The sequence below is a fragment of the Lissotriton helveticus genome, chromosome 5_1 (assembly GCF_964261635.1).
Source record: "Lissotriton helveticus chromosome 5_1, aLisHel1.1, whole genome shotgun sequence".
NCBI lineage: Eukaryota > Metazoa > Chordata > Amphibia > Caudata > Salamandridae > Lissotriton > Lissotriton helveticus.
Window position 1 is genome coordinate 2,104,757,726 of NC_136065.1, and position 23,844 is coordinate 2,104,781,569.

At 42.0% G+C, this 23,844-nt stretch overlaps 1 protein-coding gene across 2 annotated transcripts in view; it reads right to left on the reverse strand.

The window, feature by feature from the left end:
- The window catches only part of STKLD1 (serine/threonine kinase like domain containing 1), a 392,522-nt gene that overhangs the window by 90,700 nt on the left and 277,978 nt on the right, over positions 1 to 23,844 (reverse strand). For both annotated transcript variants that reach the window (XM_078646124.1, XM_078646123.1), the window contains exons 17-18: positions 23,436 to 23,576; positions 15,955 to 16,034 (exon numbers count right to left, since the gene is read on the reverse strand). In XM_078646124.1, coding sequence (XP_078502250.1) covers positions 15,955 to 16,034; positions 23,436 to 23,576 — 221 coding nt within the window. The remainder of the gene's footprint in view (positions 1 to 15,954; positions 16,035 to 23,435; positions 23,577 to 23,844) is intronic.

Here is a 23,844-nt window from a genome sequence, read left to right on the forward strand (position 1 = left end):
TGATCAGACAAACTCCCTAAAATTTGGTCAATTTTTCATGACCACATCTCGTGTAACCATTTGTGGCATTGAGGAACTCTCAAACATCCACAGTCCCACAATGCACTCTGGGGCAGACGCACAAGTTACTTACCTTTGGTAACGATTTATCTGTAAAAAATACTAGTTGGTGTTAGATTCCTTACCTTAGAATATCCCCAGTCATCAAACTGGATCCAGAAAGTTTTTTCGTTAGCAGTACCCCTGTGCGTCGGTAGGTGTCGTCCTGTGGCTCCGCATCTGTCATCGGCATCGTGATCGCCGGAATGATGTTGCTGGAGTACTTAGACGCCGCCCTCGCGCACTGAGGTCAGTTCTGTTCATAGCTTTCCGTGCCAGGAACGCAGAGCCATGCAAGAAACCGACACTGGTGCCATGAAACTAGGGCCCTGACAGGGAAATTCCTTAACCCTAGATATCAGTTTGCAGAACGGGGAGGATGGGTGGGGCGGTAAGGAATCTAACACTAATGTTTCTTACAGATATAGCCTTACCGAAGGGAAGACAAAGCTGGCACACACACGGGCGCAGTGGTAAACAGCTCTCTCATTTTAGACCTCACAAAAAAAAATCTGTTTTGAAAGAGTCAAAAGGTGTTAAGTGTTGGTGCCTTAGACAATGGAGCCAGCAACACCCATTTACCCCGTAGGAATTTATTAGTGAGAGTGTTGAATAAGGCTGCCTGCATGTTTGAACACCTAAACACTGTTCAAATGCCCCCAGGGATTATGTTTTTACCAAATCTGTTAAAAACCTTTAACACCGGTGCTAAATGTGATTGCTGTTTTTCACCTGGTAAGGCCAAAGGCCCCTTATCATGCCTCAAATGTGCAGATACCCGCCCCAAATCCATGGGGATTAAAGCCAAAACACTGAGTAACTTTCTACTAAAGGGACTGATTAACACACGCTCGCTCTGTAAACATTCAGAAGACATTAGAGACCTGACACTGACCTACAGATCGACTTCCTCTTTATTACTGTACCTTGCCTCAAGGAATGGTGCAACCCAGATATTGCTGCACCCCCCCTTCCCCCCCCCCCAACTACACCATTTGTAGGAAAGACAGAGATGAAGGTAGAGGATGAGGGCTGGCCATCATTTTTTGCAACTCCTTGCAATGCACAAATTTTTATCTCTCCTTGAAAAGGGCAGAAAGCCTAGGTTTCTTCTTTAAATTCAATGTGGAGAAGTGTGGCTCAATGGTTAGAGCGGCAGACCCTGATGCAGAGGTCTAGCCCGGGACCAGGGTTCTATTCCCCGCCTCGGCGGGTCTTGGGCTCAAAAATTCCACGGACCTGATAATTCTCGCCTCGTGCCTATTTCAATTATGGAGTCCCACTCTGCAACTCTGGGCAATAGCTTGCTTAATCTCCACAACGGGCCCCACAACGCAAAGGATGCCTGACCTCCACCTTGGGGGTGCCCAGGAGTGGACACCTCACAGGTAAAGCCAGGATGGGTTCCACAGCGGTATTCGTACAAGCGCCTTGAGCCCCTTGCGGGTGAGTAGTGTGCTATACAAGTATCAATTTACAATGCCTCTTTCTCCTTTACAGGAGGCCTGAACTACCGCCTGCCCGGCCCAGGTACTGTTTTTTTTAATCACTGGGAGACACACTGGGTCACCTTATGCTCTGGTACGCTAATTTCACCCTCTTAGGAGACTTTAATCTCCACTTAGAATGCTGCAGTGAAACAGGAGTGGACAACTTCTTTAAAATCTTAGAATCGCTTGGAATCCACCAACTGGTTATAATACCTACACACCAAGAAGGTCATACATTAGATGGAGTTTGCTCTAACTCCACCTCGCTAACGGTCAGCACCCCCCATCACTCAAGCTTGGTCAGATCACAAGTTAACTCCTTCAGCATTAAGACGCCAGTTGCCAAACACCCCCTTAAGCAAATACCCATCCCACAACCAAGGTGCAAATGGGCTAAACTGGTAACTAATCCAAAGCTACCTATTCTTGCTAATGCATCCATACCTACTCTAATAGAAGACACTTTAGAAAACACACAACTCTTCCACAAGTGGATGACATCAATCAGCAATGAGCTAGCCCCACTGGAACAACTTACAAATAAGTGAAAACCCAAAATCACAGCTCCCTGGTACACGACCATACTAGCAGAGCTACACTTCCAGTGCAAACAACTGGAACATAAGTTGAGAAGAGCTTACGACTGAGCAGACTTAAACTCCTTTAAGGTGAGCAGCAAAAAATACCATCTGCACCGCACATTAAATTAGCAAAAAAAGAGTACTTTTTAAATAAAACATCAGAAGCCCACCATGACCACCATGACCAGAAAACAATCTTCTCGATTGTAAAGTCCTTGACTAATCCAAAAACGTTAAGAAGGGAAATTCCCCCATCACAGACTCTATGTGACCAGTCTTTGAGGAAAAAATCCACAATATACAAAAAGATTTCAACACAATCCAAACTCAGCACCTAGACTTAGAGCCTGACTCCATTCACACTGGACCCTCGTTTCAGGCCTTTGGAATATCCTCACTCGAGCAGACATGTGACGCAATAACTGCCTGCGAATCAGGCTCCCCGCTTGATGCCTGCCCATCCGTGGTCCTTCACAAATTCATAGATATTGTTAATCCTGTAATTAACAAGATAATTAACTCTTTGCTAGCTACAGGTATAGTCCCAGATGAATGGAAACTGGCTATAGTTAAACCACTGGAAAAATAACCTGAATATTGACCCTTCGATCCTTTCAAACCTTCGACCAATATCGTTACTTCCCACACTGGGCAAATTCACGGAAAGACATAGAAAACTATCCAACTTTCTCAAGAACGCTAAGACCCTGCATCCCCGTCAATCGGGTTTCCGCCCTAAACATTCAACGGAATCTGCCTTATTGGAAATAGTTGACACACTAAAATCAACCCTAGATAAAGGCAGGAAGGCAGTGCTGATTCTACTAGACCTATCAGCCGCTTTTGACACTATCTCACATGACATCTTTCATACAAGAATAAAAAACAGCGGCATATCGAACACAGCATTAGCCTGGATAAAATCCTTCCTTACCAACCGTAGGTAATCAGTGGCCCTAGGAATGTTCCTTTTATCCAAACGTCCCATCACATCCGGTGTCCCACAGGGCTCATGCCTTAGCCCACAGTTGTTTAACATCTACATGGCCCCTCTCATTTCACTGATAGCCTCATTTAGCATTGAAACAACATCATATGCAGATGATACACAACTGATTTTATCACTGGACAAAGACTCTAATAAGGCTGAACTTAATTTTAAGTTATGCCTGACAAAGGTCATCCATTGGATGAAGCTTAACCATCTCAAATGCAACGCAGATAAAACCGAGATCCTGCTGATAGGAAAGGACAATCCCTTCAAGCCGAGCCAATGGTGGCCAGAAGACGCACCAGCACCACCAAACACAGTAGAAATAGCAAAAAACCTGGAAGTGAAATTTGATGCCTTGCTCGCCTTTCGACGTAATGCCCTGACGGTGGCAGGGGCGTGTTTCAACATAATCAAAACCCTCAAAAAATTATTTGATTTTATTCCACTCTCTGCAAGGAAGACAGTTGCAGTGGCACTCATCCTTTCGATACTGGCCTACTCGCAGGAGTAAAGAAATACATATTCCAGAGACTTCAAGTAGTACAGCATGCGGTAGCTCGTCTAGTGCTAAAAGTACCCCGCAGATCTTCCGCTTCAACAGCCCTTAAAACTCTTCACTCGCTGCCCTTGCACAGGAGAATCGTATTCACGGTACTTCTAATCACCTTCAGAGCATCCAGGAACCTAGGGCCTACATATCTTTCGGCCAGGCTCACCCCCTACACCACTGCTAGGACACTTGGATCCTCATCTGCAAATCTTCTTTCCTTTAGGTGCAAAACCAAAGAAGTGAAAATCCGTAGTAGCGTTGGGAACCAGAGCCTGGAACCTTATGCCCACACACTTAAGGTTGATGAAAACAGAAACCTAGTTCAGAAAAGCCTTGAAGACTTGGATCTTTGGATCTTCAGATGAACTTTGCTAATCACTCATATAATGATTACTTCTGTCTATCTTAACTCTCTCCTGTATAGTGCCAGGATGCTCCAGTCGCGCTATATAAATGCCCAATCAAATCCAGTCAAAACCCAGAAATGAAAGTAAAGAGACTCGGGTAGAGAACTTAATTTTATTACACTGTGTCAGCACTAATGATTGGTGTTGTAAGACCCCCAAAGCAACACCTCGTGACCTTGATACGACCACCAGGCTACATAATGGTGGAAAATGTTTCCAGGGTCCCTATCACAGACTGAAATATTTCAGATTTTCCAAGATAAGAAAATTGCAGAGGGGTTATCATCAGTCCAAAGAAAAGGTGACTTGCCTATACTATAGCGTTGGCATCTTAGATTCACATACAATGGCTCTTTCTCCTCATTGAGATTTATCGTATCCCAGTGGCATTGGTGTAAAGAAATCTGAAGATGGCCTTACTGGACAAATTGTGTATACTCAATGGTGTGGGTAGGTTATACATTTTACCTGATAAATGTATTTTTTAATCCTATGATATTAAAGGAAACCAAGATTTCTAGCGAGACTACAGCACAATGCAAAGCATGAAACTCTAGTTAGTGACTTGCTTCTTCTAAAGTACACTGGTAAAAAAATTAATGTTGTGAGTAGTTAAAATTATTTTTTTACAGAGTTTTTTATAGCATGAACTTGACCCAGTATCGGGTATCAGAGCTCTTTACATAGCACCAGTTGTGTTACATCAGGACACACATTCACTTTTGTTAGGCATGGGGAAATTAAGTGATTTGCCCAGAATCATTGCCGAGACTCGAACCCAGTTCCCCAGATTCGAGGTCGACTGCCCTAGCCGTTAGGCCAACTTCTCTCCCAGAGGAGTTGTATCTTGATTATGCTCAATCTAACTTTTGTCAAGTGCCTTTTTTCTGGTATATGACACCTGGGGGCATATTATCAAGAAACAGCGTTAACATTATCACCGCTTAAGCGGCAGAAAACTGCCGCTAAAGTAGCGACAATGGGCTTGATAATACGCCCTTGTGAATTCCCATAGAAGCCCATGATCTGGTGTGAACATGGGCTTCTATGGGCATTCTCTACGGCGTATTATCAAGCCCATTATCGCCACTTTAGCAGCAGTTTTCTGCCGCTAAATCGGCGATAATGTTAACGCTGTGCTTGATAATATGCCCCCTAGTACTCACATTTAAGGCCTCATTTATGGCATTTTGGTGCAAGGCAGCGCAGCACGGCGTCTTGCTGCGCTGCCTTATGCCTAAGTGAAAGGCCAGGAATGCACTGTATTTAAGCAATACTGTGCATTCTTAGTGCTAAAATAGACACCCTTGCTCTATTGCGCAAGGGTGCCCCTGTTGAAGGCAGGATTGTTTTTGTGTAGGACGACGGACCTTCCTGATCAAAAACAATCATACAAGCCATTTTCCTCATCCTATGTGTGCTGTAGAATGCAACATCACAAAATAAAATGATAGATGGAGGGTTGACACTTTTCAAACACTCACCCTCTGTCACACATCTGGGTTTACATTTGAAAAACAACAACCTAGGCAACTAATATTTGCGACACAATACTAATAAAATAAAAGAACAATTGGCTAAGGCTGGCTATAAGACTTGAGTTTTTTATTGAGCAGTAGCAAAGTTTACAAATCATTAGCATAACATTGTATTTAAAAATTAAAATTTCACACAATACGTTGTTTTTGTTAAAAAACAGGTTATTATTATACACAAAAGGAGTGAAGACACAAGTTAAAAATATGTTTATCTATAATAGATAGGTGGCGAAAATGGGTCTCTACGCGCGTTTCGGCGGCCAGCGCCTTCTTCCTGGAGTAGCCACACAATTTCTATAAATTGAAAATATACATAGATTACATGGTTATAAAATTACAAGTTGACATATTTATACAGTTTTTTTGAGATTTAAAAAAATCAAACATCAAGAATTATTAATTTATGCAGCCAGTTAGTCCAGTTTCTAGTTTTGCAAATTTATAAAACAATATTAATTTCAGTTGTTCGTCTTTATCCTTGTCATTTCCTTACGTAATCTGTTTTAATCCAAAAAGACACATGTCAAGAAGGGAGATGAAAGGTGGGGGATAGGCGGTCTTGGCAGTAAATGGCATATTACGTATATACAGTGATATCTGTAGGGTTGCCATTTCAGTAGATACAGAAGATTCAATGATAATAAGACAAATAATAGCACCAAACACTCGAGATGCAAGGAAGATCTTTTAATCGCTCACAGGTAAGAAACTAGATCGAACAAAGCGCTATAGACCAAATTCAAAACTTTTCCCTCCCTTTTCAAATGGAACCTAATATTCCCCCTTTTTATACCCACAGGCAGGGAGATCTTTTAACACTATCTCCCCCACCTACCTACAATACCTGAAAATCCTTTTCACACCATCTATACCTTTTGAATAGAAGACCTCGCTTCCTTAGGTAAGACTATTAGAACCATAGGCATTTTTTCACCTTTATTCGAAATCACTTGGTAAGAAAATGTGAAATATAGATCTAATTCTTGCCTTCCCCTACCCTTCTTTTTGGACCATCAGGAAGCCTTTCAAACCAGCTCATCTTGTAACAGATTATATCACAGATCGCGAATTGAGCTCAAGAAAAAGAAATTAACAGTATTTGAACCAATAGGTAAGACCATATTGAGTTCAGAAAATACGATGAGTATATTCTAAATCTGTAGGCCTATAATTAAAAAATTTTTTAAAAACAAACCGCATCTAATTGAAAGCACTATTGGAAATAAGAAAAATAGATATATTCTTGCCTTTGTACTCTCCCCAAAAAACAGATATCTAAAAAACCACTTGGGAAGAATTCGACCGTTTGAATTTTATCCAGAATTGCTCCATATTGAGGGCTCCGGCAGGCGGGAATTACTTACTTACCCTCTAAGTAACCAGGTAAAAAAACAACCAAAAATACATGTGTTTAACTTTTTAGTCTAGAATAGAAACTGATAATAAGTATGATTTCTTTTTACCTAAAGCTCCTACAATATCTGATCCAGAAAGAATCATACAAGAAATAGAAAATCGACCTAACAAGTGCTCAAAATAGATCCTCCTAGTAAGTACCCAGACAAATATATCAAGATAATAGAAAGCTTTTAGTCAGTTATAGCAGAAAAACTGAAAGACTAAGCTCCTTTTTTTAAAAATTTTTTTTTTAAATATTGACATCGCCATATATTTACTTCCTTATCAAATATCACATATAGTGAGCGATTAAAAGATCTTCCTTGCATCTCGAGTGTTTGGTGCTATTATTTGTCTTATTATCATTGAATCTTCTGTATCTACTGAAATGGCAACCCTACAGATATCACTGTATATACGTAATATGCCATTTACTGCCAAGACCGCCTATCCCCCACCTTTCATCTCCCTTCTTGACATGTGTCTTTTTGGATTAAAACAGATTACGTAAGGAAATGACAAGGATAAAGACGAACAACTGAAATTAATATTGTTTTATAAATTTGCAAAACTAAAAACTGGACTAACTGGCTGCATAAATTAATAATTCTTGATGTTTGATTTTTTTAAATCTCAAAAAAACTGTATAAATATGTCAACTTGTAATTTTATAACCATGTAATCTATGTATATTTTCAATTTATAGAAATTGTGTGGCTACTCCAGGAAGAAGGCGCTGGCCGCCGAAACGCGCGTAGAGACCCATTTTCGCCACCTATCTATTATAGGTAAACATATTTTTAACTTGTGTCTTCACTCCTTTTGTGTATAATAATAACCTGTTTTTTAACAAAAACAACGTATTGTGTGAAATTTTAATTTTTAAATACAATGTTATGCTAATGATTTGTAAACTTTGCTACTGCTCAATAAAAAACTCAAGTCTTATAGCCAGCCTTAGCCAATTGTTCTTTTATTTTATTAGTATTGTGTCGCAAATATTAGTTGCCTAGGTTGTTGTTTTTCAAATGTATTATTTTCCCTGACCTAGGAATTACAAGATCCAGATACTCAGGGGGTCCTTGCTAAATACACACAATTTTTCCCACAGCTTGTCTGTGCAGGGCTGCTATATAAATAGAATTTATTATATCCAGTTCTCTGTTGTCATTTCCTTGCCTCTTTTCTGCCAATTATCCATCAATACACTCAGATTTCTACCCATTATCAATATGGCTCTCCAAAAAACCTTTGGGTTTACGGATGAAGAATTTGAAACACTCGTAGGAACATCATCCTCCTTTGGTACTACCACCACAAACCCCAATCGACATAATGACGATACCAAAAAATTAGTAGAACTAAAAAAGAAACTTAAAAGAATTGAAGCGCATGGAGAATTCATGCTGGCTTATTTACGGTTAGGTATCATCCCCATGGGTCTCCGAATTAGAAACATCCCGGGTCTCTTTGTTCACTACAAAGCATTTCTAGACAAATGGAGCAGAATTGCTAGTAGATGCTCAAGGGACTTGATGATGCTCATCGTCGAGACCGCCAAAGAACTAGCAGCAGAAGTAAGATCAGAGGTAGAAGACCTAGAAGACAAGATCAAAAAAATGGGAAATATCGAGGAAGCCATAAAGAAAATTGATGAATGCAATAAAGAACTAGAATCATTTACTACCTATCTAGAAAAAAGGAAAAATGACAAGTTATTGAAAGATAAAAGGTTTGCCACCATTGAAAACACCTACCCTTATCTGAGACCAGATTTTTATCAACAGAATCACTACACTACTGAAACTACAGACCAACAGCAACAAAAACAGCGTGTAAACACATTCTCAGAGACCTCAGACTCTGAAAATGAAAACAATGAGGGTTACTACGAACCAGATCCCATTTACAATCAGGCACCTAACAGAGGAAATCGTAGACAGCCTTTTTTAGGGAACCGAGGGGGTGCTCGGGGACGCCCACGAGTTCACTTCCAAGGTCAATCGAGAGGGAACTATCAACCGCAGCACCATCATCAACAGGAAGAACCACAATTTGTCCGCGAGACCAGAAGCAGACAATATTGGAAACAAGGAATGTGATTCCAATCTTTAATCTAACAAAATTAGAGTTAGATGAACACAGTACAAACTTGCTATCCAAAGGTTTATCCTATGTCCCACACTCTACACTCAATCTTTTTGAGTTGTATTGTGATATAATCTCCTTCTTCCGTAAAATTCGGCTAAAAAAGTTTTTTGCTCTTAATATAACTTTAGATGAAGAACATCCCTCCATAAAACCCCTCCATCTCCCATCTACATTTAGCCCGGGCCTAGAGCAACTGGGGCCTGAAGTAGCCACCTTCGAGCTAGTGGTTCTGAAAAAATTAGATCAAGCTCTAAGGTTTATCCCTAAACCACTCTATAACTTAGAAAAGGACGAACACCAAGCTCTAACATCCCTTTCCACTAATAAAAATTTAACTTTCAAGGGTTGCGATAAAGGAGGTGGCATAGTAATTATTGACACATCCGAATATGAAACCAATATGCTCAAAATGCTAGATGACCCCACATTTTATGTCCCCTTGAGATCTTACTCTTTGATAAACCTATCGAAGAAAATTATGTCCCTAACCCATACAGCCTTGGAAGACGGACTTATTAATGTTAAAGAATTCGACTTTTTAAACCACAATCAAGGGAAAACTGCTTGTATTTATGGTCTTCCAAAAATACACAAACATGCCAACAATCCCCCTTATCGTCCCATTGTCTCCACCATAGGTACTGCAACTGAACCACTCTCCAAATATGTGGACAATTATCTGCGTCCGTTTATTCCGAAAATTGACTCATACATACGTGACACAGGCAATATGATACAGAAAATTGAAGGAATTGAATTTAATTGCAACAATGAACTATTAGTCACTTTGGACGTAGAGTCCTTATATAGCAATATCCCTTTGACTGATGCCATGAGAACCACCAGTTGGTTTATTGATTTACATACAATCCCATGCCCGAAAGATTTCTTGCTTGCCTGCCTAGAAATCGTACTAACAGAAAATGTATTTGAATTCGGGTCTTATATCTACCGCCAGATCAAAGGAGTAAGCATGGGGGCCTCAGTAGCCCCATCGATAGCTAATATCTTCATGGCGGCCTTCGAAAAAGAATTCATTCAGAATGAGATTGCCCCCTTTTTTGAGTCTGTCTCCCATTAGTCCAGATATATTGATGATATCTTTTTTGTCTGGACCGATGGGAGAGAAACTCTGGGGGAATTCCTCCAATGGATAAACGCAGCAAACCCTAACCTTCACTTCACTTCTCACATCAGCAATGAGAAAGTGGAATTTTTAGACATCGAAATTATAAATGATGCAGGCACCCTAAAAGTAGATCTCCACACAAAACCTACAGCAAGGAATACACTATTACACTATCGCAGCTTCCACCCAAGATCGCAAAAAAACAGTATTCCCTTTTCCCAGTTCTTACGCGTCAGGCGTAATTGTACGAACCTTAGTGACTTTGATAGGCAAGCCGCAATAATGAGAACCAAATTCATCGAAAGAGGCTATCCCCATCGCCTAGTGAGAGATTCTTACAAACGGGCACGGTACTATGACCGAGACTCTCTCCTAAGAACTAAATCGCCTAAACCGAATGACCAAATAGTCTGTATAACAAAACACTCGACTATAAACGACAAAGTAAAACAGGTCATAAATTCAAACTGGCATATACTAAATAGCAACTGCTCCAATGAACAAAAATTGATGAAGCCACTCTTTGCCCACAAGAGAAATAAAACCATAAAAGAATTCATTGTCCACTCTCGTTTTAAAAACAGCATGAATAAAGATAATTTCAGTCAAAGATCAATCCTAACAAACAATCCAGTCAAAGGGACCTTTCCATGCTCCTCATGTATTTCATGTGGTAATATTCTACGAGGTGAAGACTTTGAACACAATGACCACAAAACAAGAGCTAAGGAAATGTGGAATTGCAAAACGACCAATGTGATTTACTTCATACAATGTCCTTGCCTCTTAGGATATGTAGGAGAAACCTCACGGATGATTCAGACACGCCTGAGCGAACACCGCTCAGCCATAAGAACCAAAAAGATTGCTTGCCCAATGGTAAAGCACTTTTTAGAGAAGGGTCACTGTGCTGATGACTTTAAATGGAGAATTTTAGAAAAAATCCATACCCCAGACTCCAGAGGTGGTACAGCTATCCGAAAGAAAAGGGAAGTCTTTTGGATTTTTATTTTTAATACTTTTCGCCAAGGATTGAATAATGAAATTCCGTGGGAACATGCGATTTGCTGAAAATAAATTATATGCACATATTTAACCCACTTATGATTATAATCATGTCTTATTGAAATCATAATGCTTCGAATAACTAGCATGAAAGATTGATGTAATAACCATCTAAGCATGGTAATACTCTAAAAACAATAAAAATAATATATATTCCGTGATCTATAAGCAAATATGATTACAATAATATATAATTATATTGGTTACTGAAGTCACAATGCCTCTGTGAACTAGAATGAAAGGCTGATGTGACAACAATTGAGACATGACAATATTCCAAAAATAACAAAAATATTATATACTCAGTGATCTATAAGTAAATATGATTAAAAGAGTATATGAATATATCTTTTCCCCTACCTTCTCGTTCGCCCCCTAAATGAAAAAGCCAAAACCCTCCCCTCCCCCCCCTCCACTGCTTCTCTAACGAAATAAACAGCCGTCAGTAATTTTTTAACTTCAATCCATTTAATAAAATGTATTTTTTCGTGGGTATCTCTTCTCCCACTAGCGCAGAAAATATAAGTGCCCAAGCGCCATAAAAGAAAAACTTTCTTTAGACTACAGAATCTAAGTCTTTCTTCACTTACAGGCGCGAAGAATATAAGCGCCCAACTTCCATCATAGAAGTGTATACGAGGACGGACTAATGCCCAAGCGCCATAAAGGAAAAACCATCTATAGACTACAGAATCTAAGTCTTTCTTCACTTATAGGCGCGAAGAATATAAGCGCCCGACTTCCATCATAGAAGTGTATACGAGGACGGACTAATGACAAAGCATCCACCAATTAAAACTACAAAATTTAGTCCGTTTTCACTTGCGGGCACCAACAACGCAAGCGCTCTTCCGCCAATCAGTGAAGTACACGCAATGACTCCGTCATTTCTTGCTTACACTGCAAACCTCTTACCGAAACTGTCACGTTAAAGTAGTTAATCAGATATATCAAATAGGTGCGGAGAATCTACTCTAATTAACAAGGGTATATATACATGGCTCACGAACATGCAACCAATCATCATTTCCCGCGTTTTTATCATCAGACAGAGCATCCCGCCGCCGGACGTAGTGAGCCCTGCCGATTATCCTGAGGTAAGAAACTAGATCGAACAAAGCGCTATAGACCAAATTCAAAACTTTTCCCTCCCTTTTCAAATGGAACCTAATATTCCCCCTTTTTATACCCACAGGCAGGGAGATCTTTTAACACTATCTCCCCCACCTACCTACAATACCTGAAAATCCTTTTCACACCATCTATACCTTTTGAATATAAGACCTCGCTTCCTTAGGTAAGACTATTAGAACCATAGGCATTTTTTCACCTTTATTCGAAATCACTTGGTAAGAAAATGTGAAATATAGATCTAATTCTTGCCTTCCCCTACCCTTCTTTTTGGACCATCAGGAAGCCTTTCAAACCAGCTCATCTCGTAACAGATTATATCACAGATCGCGAATTGAGCTCAAGAAAAAGAAATTAACAGTATTTGAACCAATAGGTAAGACCATATTGAGTTCAGAAAATACGATGAGTATATTCTAAATCTGTAGGCCTATAATTAAAAAAAAATTCAAAAACAAACCGCATCTAATTGAAAGCACTATTGGAAATAAGAAAAATAGATATATTCTTGCCTTTGTACTCTCCCCAAAAAACAGATATCTAAAAAACCACTTGGGAAGAATTCGACCGTTTGAATTTTATCCAGAATTGCTCCATATTGAGGGCTCCGGCAGGCGGGAATTACTTACTTACCCTCTAAGTAACCAGGTAAAAAAACAACCAAAAATACATGTGTTTAACTTTTTAGTCTAGAATAGAAACTGATAATAAGTATGATTTCTTTTTACCTAAAGCTCCTACAATATCTGATCCAGAAAGAATCATACAAGAAATAGAAAATCGACCTAACAAGTGCTCAAAATAGATCCTCCTAGTAAGTACCCAGACAAATATATCAAGATAATAGAAAGCTTTTAGTCAGTTATAGCAGAAAAACTGAAAGACTAAGCTCCTTTTTTAAAAAAAAATTTTTTTAAATATTGACATCGCCATATATTTACTTCCTTATCAAATATCACATATAGTGAGCGATTAAAAGATCTTCCTTGCATCTCGAGTGTTTGGTGCTATTATTTGTCTTATTATCATTGAATCTTCTGTATCTACTGAAATGGCAACCCTACAGATATCACTGTATATACGTAATATGCCATTTACTGCCAAGACCGCCTATCCCCCACCTTTCATCTCCCTTCTTGACATGTGTCTTTTTGGATTAAAACAGATTACGTAAGGAAATGACAAGGATAAAGACGAACAACTGAAATTAATATTGTTTTATAAATTTGCAAAACTAGAAACTGGACTAACTGGCTGCATAAATTAATAATTCTTGATGTTTGATTTTTTTAAATCTCAAAAAAACTGTATAAATATGTCAACTTGTAATTTTATAACCATGTAATCTATGTATATTTTCAATTTATAGAAATTGTGTGGCTACTCCAGGAAGAAGGCGCTGGCCGCCGAAACGCGCGTAGAGACCCATTTTCGCCACCTATCTATTATAGATAAACATATTTTTAACTTGTGTCTTCACTCCTTTTGTGTATAATAATAACCTGTTTTTTAACAAAAACAACGTATTGTGTGAAATTTAAATTTTTAAATACAATGTTATGCTAATGATTTGTAAACTTTGCTACTGCTCAATAAAAAACTCAAGTCTTATAGCCAGCCTTAGCCAATTGTTCTTTTATTTTATTAGTATTGTGTCGTAAATATTAGTTGCCTAGGTTGTTGTTTTTCAAATGTATTATTTTCCCTGACCTAGGAATTACAAGATCCAGATACTCAGGGGGTCCTTGCTAAATACACACAACAACACATCTGGGTTTAATCCATCATTATTTTGCTTGCCACGTCACCTAGTTTGGAACAAGCCATATGCAAATCAGTCTCAACCCTGCTCCCCATGGGAGGACCTGGCCTGGCAGTTTGGGCTGGACTGTTCCCATGAGGAGCAGGGTCAAGACTGATTTGCATATGGCTGGGTCCAAACTGGGGTGGCATAGTGAGCAAAAGAAACCAGGATAAAACCCAGATCTCTTGACTGTAGGTGAGAGGTTGAAAAGTTTAGAAGTTAATATATTTCTCCTCGTTACACCTCACCTTGGAAGGCATATGGATTTGACTCTTCCCCAGGTTCACGACAAAACACTTTGTAAATGTCGGGCAGCATCAAATTCCATGGGCTTTGCAAGGCAAAACCCATCGCAACGCCCATGGAACACCTCATGGGTGCAGTGGAAAGTGATTCAGCAATTTGCACTGCGACACCTTACTCATGATGTAGGAGGTCACTCAAAGCCATGCAGGGTGGCTTTGCGTGGCCTCATTATTCTTTGAGAGCCCTGCGTCATGCATGTACCACTTTACATGATGCTAAAGTGACGCAGTGCTCTCATAAATCAGCCCCAATGTCTATTGCTTGGGGTAATAAAGGCAGATGAAGTACATGCCTTTGGTTACACAATTTGAGTTGAACATCTGGGACTTAACCTCATGATTTCAAGTTCCATGGACAAGTATTTAACCACTGACCCACATCCCTAATTATTCTGCTTTCGACTATCAACTGCAGCACACTTGTCACTTCTCATCATCATCATACAAGCATGTTGGGAGAAGACCGCTTCTTTTAACCAGTGGGTAGATGGTGCACATTCCTGGAGCCTACCATTTGATAGTTCAGGCATCCAATTTTCCAATCCTAATTGCCCAACAATGGTCTAAAGCAGCATAGAAGAAGGCCTAATCACAAGATATGTTATAGGTGAGCAAGTCAAATCATGGATTTGTTCTAGCTGAAAGAGACCCTATTGAGGCCTTTTCCTAGGCTAGTATAAAACCATACATTAAAACTATCAGAACATTGGAATTTACTTTTATACCTCCTTACTTTCAGAGTATCTATAATACATATATTTAGTGTTTAAGGCTGTTCATTATTCAAACATTGATTGTGCACTTTTCTCAGAAATTGTTCCTCCTTGCTTAATAGATTTGTAAGCTTTATGTTGTTTTATATTTCATATCATGTTATCATTATACACAATGTGTCTATTGTTTTGAAAGTATATACTACATCTGGTAGTCGTCACTTTGCTAGAAGTGGTTGTAATTATATCGAGACGCACCTGTAAATTGCAACACCAGCACATTATGTGAGTTTAATGCACCCATTGGGATGCTGTGTGAGTCTTTGGCAGTGTAAGTTAGCTGTTGCTGGCAGTGCATATTTTGTACATGTTGGGGCAAATGAAACAAAGATGGAAAGGCTGGTCCCCGTCAGTAATGGCAGCCTGCAGGGAGGGCATAGGAGTTATAGCCCTGCTAATTATGTAGTGTAGGCACAGGTATTTACACCACAATTTTAAGGGTACTTTTCTGGACATACTTCTTATTACAAGCAACTGCCATGAGCAGTCCAGGAAATCGCTAAACATATCCCTTTCAGTGCAAAAAAACTAAAACATACCTCAGTGGAAGCAAAGCGGAGTTTAATCTTCTCCAGCATCTGTGCCACATCCTGGGACCGCAGTTCTGGTAGGGCGTCATCTACAAGGGGAGTCAAGCAATAAATAGTTGGTACAGATTTTTTGCTGAGTGTTGTTTGGGTTTTTTCCTCTAATTTCTTGATGATTTATAGAGCCACAGCATAAAATATGCTGTGTCTGACTCCTATGGTGTCATTTAAATGTATGCATTACTACTACTACTTCTGGTGTGAACTCAATTTACCCTCCTATTTACACTAAGGCCTAGCATGACTTGCACACAAATAGCACTGACTCCTATGTTTGCATCAGCAAGTATCAGCATGTCCTGCTGAAGGTAAACTCCCATACAAACCTATCTAAGAATAGTAATGCACTCAAGGTGGGTGCAAATACAGTATTTATTAATGCACAGTGACAAATCAGGTGCAAGAAAGAAGGGGATTTTGCATTGTTTAATTACACTTAGACCCAATTAATATTTTAACCTTTCAAAGATTTACTCACCAAAACTGTCTAGATCTATTTTATTTGTATTTTTGTCAGATTCTTGATGAAACAATGAGTAAAAGCGACACTCTAACAGCGTTAGTGCACTCCAACGACCTTCTATGCTCCAGCAGTGTTACATCACCCTTGGGTAAGATCCAGGCTTTAGTAGTGTCAGCACACTGTGACATCCTTTTATGCTCTAGCAACGTTAGCACACTTCCAGAGGTTTCTAAGTTTAGCTTAGTTAGTTCCGCTGCCTATCCTGCTGCAACCACTAATGTATGTTCGAACAAGCTAAGAGCTTTCCCGGCTCTTGGATGCCCTTCTGGGCTCTGTCACTCAAACTTTAGTTTGAGAACATTCGCAAGTCTAGTTGGCATATTGTGCTCTAAGGGCCCCCTGAGCTTTAGAAGTCTTCAAGACTGTTAGCACTCACTGAAGAATCCAGAGGACCTTCTGCTCTCTGACCGCCATAAAGACCTTCCTGTGCCTTGGTTCTGGGACCTAGCAGCCCTACCAAGGTGCTCTGATCTTCTAGACGGTAGAAGTCCAAGTGCATAGGATCTTCTGGGTTTAAGCTAAGATACCAAATTCTACACTTTCTAGGTTTTTACCAGTTGGTTCAGGGTTCTAGCATCTTTGAGGCTCTAGCAGTAATACAATGGTTTTCGGGTTGTCTAGGTTGTAGAATTCCTATGGCAGCTCAAACAACCGCAAATACTAGCATTCATACTGTGGTCTTCAGTAATTCTACTGTCTGGCATTCATGTCACAGGTCCCTAGGCATGTATTTATTATTTATTAAAGTGCAGTGTTTCTCCAGTTTTATACTTCTGTGATCTAAAATTATACCATACATATGTAAATATTTCATTGTGTAACTCTGTCAAGTTACATCAATTTCAAAGTCCTTCTGCAATCTTCCCATGACAGAGCAATGGCTTGGGCCCAATTTCTCCCATCAGCGCAGGAAATGACATCATGGCACTCTGGACTTCTCCCACCCTTCTAGGACTTGATCGCCACCCAGTGATACTCTACAGGGCTCCTTAGGTCGCTAGACCCCAGCCGCCGTTCCTCCAACTGCTGCTATGCCGTACCTCAGACCACAGTAGGAGCTTTCACCGGTACGCACTGCCAATTCTCAGGCAGCCACCCACCCACACTTCCACCCTAATACTAACAATGCCCTCAACACCCCCACCCCCACCCAACAAACACACAAGCACCAACACCTACACTCCCACCCAACACCACATGCCATAGCAAGCCTGCACGTCAACTCCCACTCTCATGCATGCTTCTCAACACACAATCAATCAGCAAACACACAAATGAAATATGGGACCTTCTGAGCAGCGACGTACCCGACAATCTCTTCATCACAGAGACCTGGCTCAACCCCTCATCGGCTCCTGACATTGGTACAGCAATCCTAGCGGGCTACAAGATTGCTAGAAAGGACCGCCTTTACAAGCCAGGAGGTGGACTCGCTATCATCTACAAGGAATCCATCAAAAGGACAATATCCACAGAGAACGTCACCCCATTCATGGAACACCTGCACTTCAAGCTGCAAATCTCTGACAATTTCACCCTGAACAGAGTCCTTAGCTACACCCCACCCAGACCCTCAGCCACCTTTATCAACCTCATTGCCAACTTTGTCACTCCGCTCACCTTTGACTCCAGTCTACATTTTCCTTAGTGACCTTATCTTTCACCTGGAAGACCTAAATGACCACACTCTTCGAAAGCTTGAGCAACATCATATTCACCTCGCTCATCACAGAACCAACACACACCGGACCCCATCTTCACCACAAGCACCAGCATCAAATGCAACTGAACCACACAGCTCACATGAACTGACCATCCTATCCTCTTCTTCCAAATCAACATACCTCAAGTCAACCAGGTTCAGCACTCCAAGCTGCAGCTGGAGCAAAATCACAGAAGCTCATCAGCCTAGCCCCACAGACAACCTTGGCAGGGACAACAACAACTAGATTAATAACAGCACAGACACCCTTGCTCCCATCAAACCTAACCAGCATAGTAGATCAAAGAAGCAGGCCCGCTGGTACGCAGTAGACTTCTGAGACACCAAACAACACTGTAAACAGCTAGAAAGGAAACTGGGCCAGCCACGACACCACCACCAGAACTACCTACAAGGCTGGACTCAGACGTTATCACTAGTAAATTAGAGACACCAAGAAAAAAGCACTAGTGGGCCGCATTGAAGGAAGCTTCAACAGCTGCAAGATCCTCTCGATTGCCGAGGGTTTCACCTCACCCTCAACAGCATTGCTGCCTCCCAACAACTCTGTGACAACCTATCCATCTTCTTCCATAGCAAAATTGTAAACTACTGTAGCAACTTTGCACACCAACCCAACCCCAGAGAACTCATTGCTAACCTACCCACCACCAACCAAGAAGGCCACCTGACTGAATAGACAACCCTCAGCAGAAATGGCACTGTGGCAATCAGGCAGACCATCCCCTTAGGGGCCTATGCCCTCATCACATCTACAACATGGGAACACCACCACTCAGCACCACCCTTACCCACATCATCAAAACGTCCATCACGTCCACCACTTTCGAGGATGAATGGAAACCTTCAAAAATCAACGCCCTCTTCAAGAAGCACACAGCGGACCCTAATCAGCTCAGCAATGTCTGACCATCTCCCTGCTCCCTTATCTAGCAGAAGTGATTGAGAAGGCCATTAAAAAGCAACTCGCAACCTACCTTGCTCTTAACCATCTTCTAAACAACACAAAATCAAGATTCAGAAGCACCAAACCAGCATGCGTCGCATTCAAAACATCCTGGACTGAGGAGAAACAACGGTCCTCATCCTGCTCAATCTCTCCGCGGCCATTAACACCATCTCTCACAACACCCTCATCAGAATACTCCATGACATTGGCATACAAGGATCAGCTCTCCTTGACAAAAAGGAATGGGCAAGTCGCTGGGTAGCACTTGACCACTGGGGAGATAATAAGTGACCCACACGCCATAGTCACAGCGTTCGCACAACACTATGAGAAAATATACACTCCCAAGGCAACGACAGCGGTAGAGGAGAATTTGGCCTTCCTTAAGGATATACGACTGCCCAGGCTTGCGCCACATGAGGTACAGGCACTGGAGGCAGCTCTCACGGTTGATGAACTAACTTCAGCCTTTAGAGGGCTTCAACCGTGTAAGGCACTAGGTCCCAACGGTATTCCCGTTGAGCTTTACAAAAAAGAAGCGGGCACGCTGGTGCCGCATCTGCTGAGGATGTATGAGGCCAGTCTGGAGATGGGAACACTCCCTAGAGACCAGCGGGTAGCGACGCTTATAGAGATCCCGAAACCAGGTAAACCCCCACAGGAGTGCACCTCCTACCACCCAATTTCACTCCTCAATGCAGAATCGAAAATACTAGCGAAGGCGCTGGCAGCTAGGCTTCAGCCTTACCGTATGACCCTAGTGCACCCCGACCAATCCAGTTTTATGCCGGGCCGGAACAAGGCGATGAACCTGAGGAGGCTTCCTGGCATGATGGCTTGCATACCCACTATCAAAGAGGAGGCGGTCATCCTCTCGTTAGAAGCCAGTATGGCTTTCGATCGAGTGGAATGGCCCTTTCTATTTGCGGTGCTACAACATTTTGGTTTCGGTCCCAAATTCTGTTCCTGGATTCAACTCCTATATAAACAACCAATGGCACATGTAGTGGTCAACGGGCAGGTCTCTGAAGACTTTCCTCTGGGGCGTGGGACCAGGCAGGTCCCCCCTCTTGTTTGCTTTGGTGCTCGAGCCGTTGGTGGCGTGGATAAGGAGGGATCCTGTAATACGCGGATTGCAGTGTTGGAAGGATGGGAGGACCACATCTCCCTTTATGCCTACGACATCTTGCTCTATATGCCATTCCCCAGACGGTCACTCTCCTGCTTGCTGGACATCTGCGAGTCATACAGTAGAGTTTCGGGTTACACTATTAACTGGGCCAAATCTGTTTTATATATACTTAAGGGCCTCCCTCCACACCTGCCCAGGGGTGTCACAATCCAGATCGCAGAAGATGGTTTCAAGTACCTGGGCATATATATCACGCCATAACCCTCACAATTTTTTTAGCGTAATCTACTGCTGCCCCTGAAGAGCTTCCGTAGTGACGTGAAATACTGGCACTCCCTGCCACTGACACTCCTGGTCTGCGAGGCCCTGTTCACAATGATGGCTCTCCCCAGGTTTATATATGCTCTGCAAAACACGCCAATCCCGGTCTCTCACTCCTATTTCAAGTCAAGTGAGGTGGAGGTAGGCCACCTCCTCTGGGAGGGGAAGCTTCCCTGCATAGTAATGTGCAAGGGGTTGGTACGATGGCGGAATTGCCCTGCCTAATATTAAACTATACTATTGAGCATCCCAGCTCATAGTGGTTAATCAATGGCTCCACGCCCCACAGGACGAACCAGTATTGGCACTGACGGAATCCTGGGCGCACTATATAGTAAATCCCGGAAACATGCATTGACTGGACCCACAGCGCACACCGTGCACATCTGGTTTATAGTACTGCATGCGCTCGGCTGGGAGGGAGTGTTAACGCAACACATGCCACTCTGGGACACCCCAAGATTGGGCAGGCTACACAACAGTAAAGGTTTCAACTGATGGGATCTAATAGGTATATCCAGGGTGGGAGACCTGTGGAATAAGGGGGGGGGGATCACATTTGCTCATCTCCAGGAAACCTATCAGATGGCAGAGATGGAGCAATACCGATATCTGCAGATTAAACACGCGCACTCACGAGGCCCATACAACGGGAACTGATCTCCCCGAGTCCTCACCGCTTCAGGATCTATGACTGACGTACAGCCTAACCAAAAAAGCTGTTTCTCTAACATACCGTAAATTGGTTAACCGTCAGAAAGATCCCACACACAATCTTGGAGAAAAATGGCAGACTGAGTTGGGGGAGATGGACGAACAGGATTGGCCGGAGGCACTTGCATCCCCGCGCGAAGTGGCAATCCCCTCCAGACTAATAATAATAATAATAATAGACTACAGATTGTGCAACTCAAAATACTGCACAGAACGTATTACACTAGAACAACACTTTACAAAATAGGGAGGATTGATACACCACTGTGTCTGCTGGGCTGAGGGATAGCGGGCACCTTTTACCACACGTTGTGGGACTGTCCCAAAATCATACAATATTGGGGGGCTGTCATGGCTACAATCACTCGGGTATGTGGCTTCAGCATTCATCCTGAATCAAAGAGGTGTCTTCTCAATATGTGGGAGCCAACAGACCTTAACCATGCAGGACTGGGCGACCCTAGGTATCACACTGGCTAAGCGGAACATTGCTCAACATTGGGGCGCGTAGACGGTCCCTTCTCACCAGCAGTGGTGTAGCGATCTAGACCATGCCATGGTAGCGGAAAAGGCGGTATTTATCCACAGATGGTGTCCCCAAAAATGGACGCGAGTGTGGGGGAAATGGAACGCAGTTTGAGGGAACATATGTGCTCCTCCGCCTGAAGAATCTGACCTGGAACTGATTGACTAACGAACACTGATGACGTCCCCTTTGGGAGAATTGTTATTAACTGTGAAGATGGGTACATTGGGTCAGTTAGGGAAGCAAAAGTACATATATTCTGTCTACTCCAAAGCACTACCTTGTACAATGTATGAGCCAATAAATACATGTGTTTGTAATCAGTAAAGTTTTATGAAAATAATTATAACACTTTTTTTTTTTAAACGATCAGCTCTCAAATGGATCTGTTCCTTCCGCACGGGAAGAAGTCAGCATCAAGCTGCCACTCTTCACATCAGAGACAAAGAAACTGATATGCAGTGTTCCACAGGGATTATTCCTCAGCCACACTCTTTTCAACATATACATGACAGCGCTCGCCAACATCATCCAATCACAAGACACCACCATCATCCCCTACGCTAATGGCACCCAACTCATCCTCTCTCTGATGGACAAGACAAACACCGCTAGAACTAACCTCACCAACTGCATGAACATGATAGCAGACTGGATGTGAATCAACTGCCTGAAGCACAACTCCGACAAGACGGAAGTACTGGTCTTCAGCAACAAGACCTCCCCATGAGATTCCACCTGGTGGCTGTCGAAGCTACGACGAACACCCACCGACCACGCAAAAAATCTAGGGATCATCCTAGATGACAAGCTTAACATGACGGCTCAAGTCAATGCATTATGCACCTCAAGCTTCCACATCCTAAGAACGCAGTGAAAGATCTTCAAATAGTTGCTTTAGAACCCCAGATGGACCATCACACAAGCACTCATCACCAGCAGGCAGGACCCTCTCTACGCTGGAATCTCCAAACCACTCCTACACAGACTCCAGACCATCCAGAAGGCAGCTGCAAGACTCATTCTCGACCTCCCACAGTGCAATCACATCACACTGAACCTCAGGAAGCTTCACTGGCTCCCCATTCACAAGATCAGCCAATGCAAACTTCTCACTCACACATACAATGCCCTTCACAACACAGGCCCAGAATACCTGAACAGCCGCATACACTTTCACCAACCCACCAGACACCTATGCTCTGCCTCACACTCACACAATCCCCGCATTCGCAAAAGCAAAACTGGAGGTCGCTCATTCTCCTACATCGCACCCAACACATAGGCCGACCGCCCTCAACACCTCAGAGCCCTTTCCACACTTCTACAAGAAGCTGAAGACCTGGCTCTTCATATAATAAGTAGATTGGGACCAGACACCTTTCCCGAGCGCCTGGATACCCTCTCAGGTGACTAGTGCGCTATACAATTCGACATAGCAAGTGCTTCGAAGGGTGCAGTGTTTATTATCACCCACCACTATCTTTAAAACAAGAGCACAGTTACCACGCTTTATGAAGCAAAAATTCACAATAATTAATATACCATATTTGACCAGCTCCGAGAACAACAGAGTGATGTTCTCCGCCACCTCCGGGTCATCAGAATGGATCTGATAGCAGTCTTTGATAAGGCCAGTGCCACTGAAATCTGCTTTAGGTACCAGAAAGGTGAATGCCGCCAGCTCTAGGATTAAAAAAGAAAGGAAAATTACTTAGTTGCAACACAAGTTTTGCATCATAGGTATCTACTTTGTATTTGAAATCATAATATATTTGAATACATTAGTGATCTGACGCTTTACAAGACATTTACTTCTGGATTGTTTAGAAACACTTATTAAAATCATTTTTTTTGTGGTTTTAAAATAGTCAAACAGTAAAAATAAACAATGTTGCTGCCTCTGAAACTCTTTTTTAATGTCTCCTTCTTGAAAGGGAAAAATTAAAGAAGG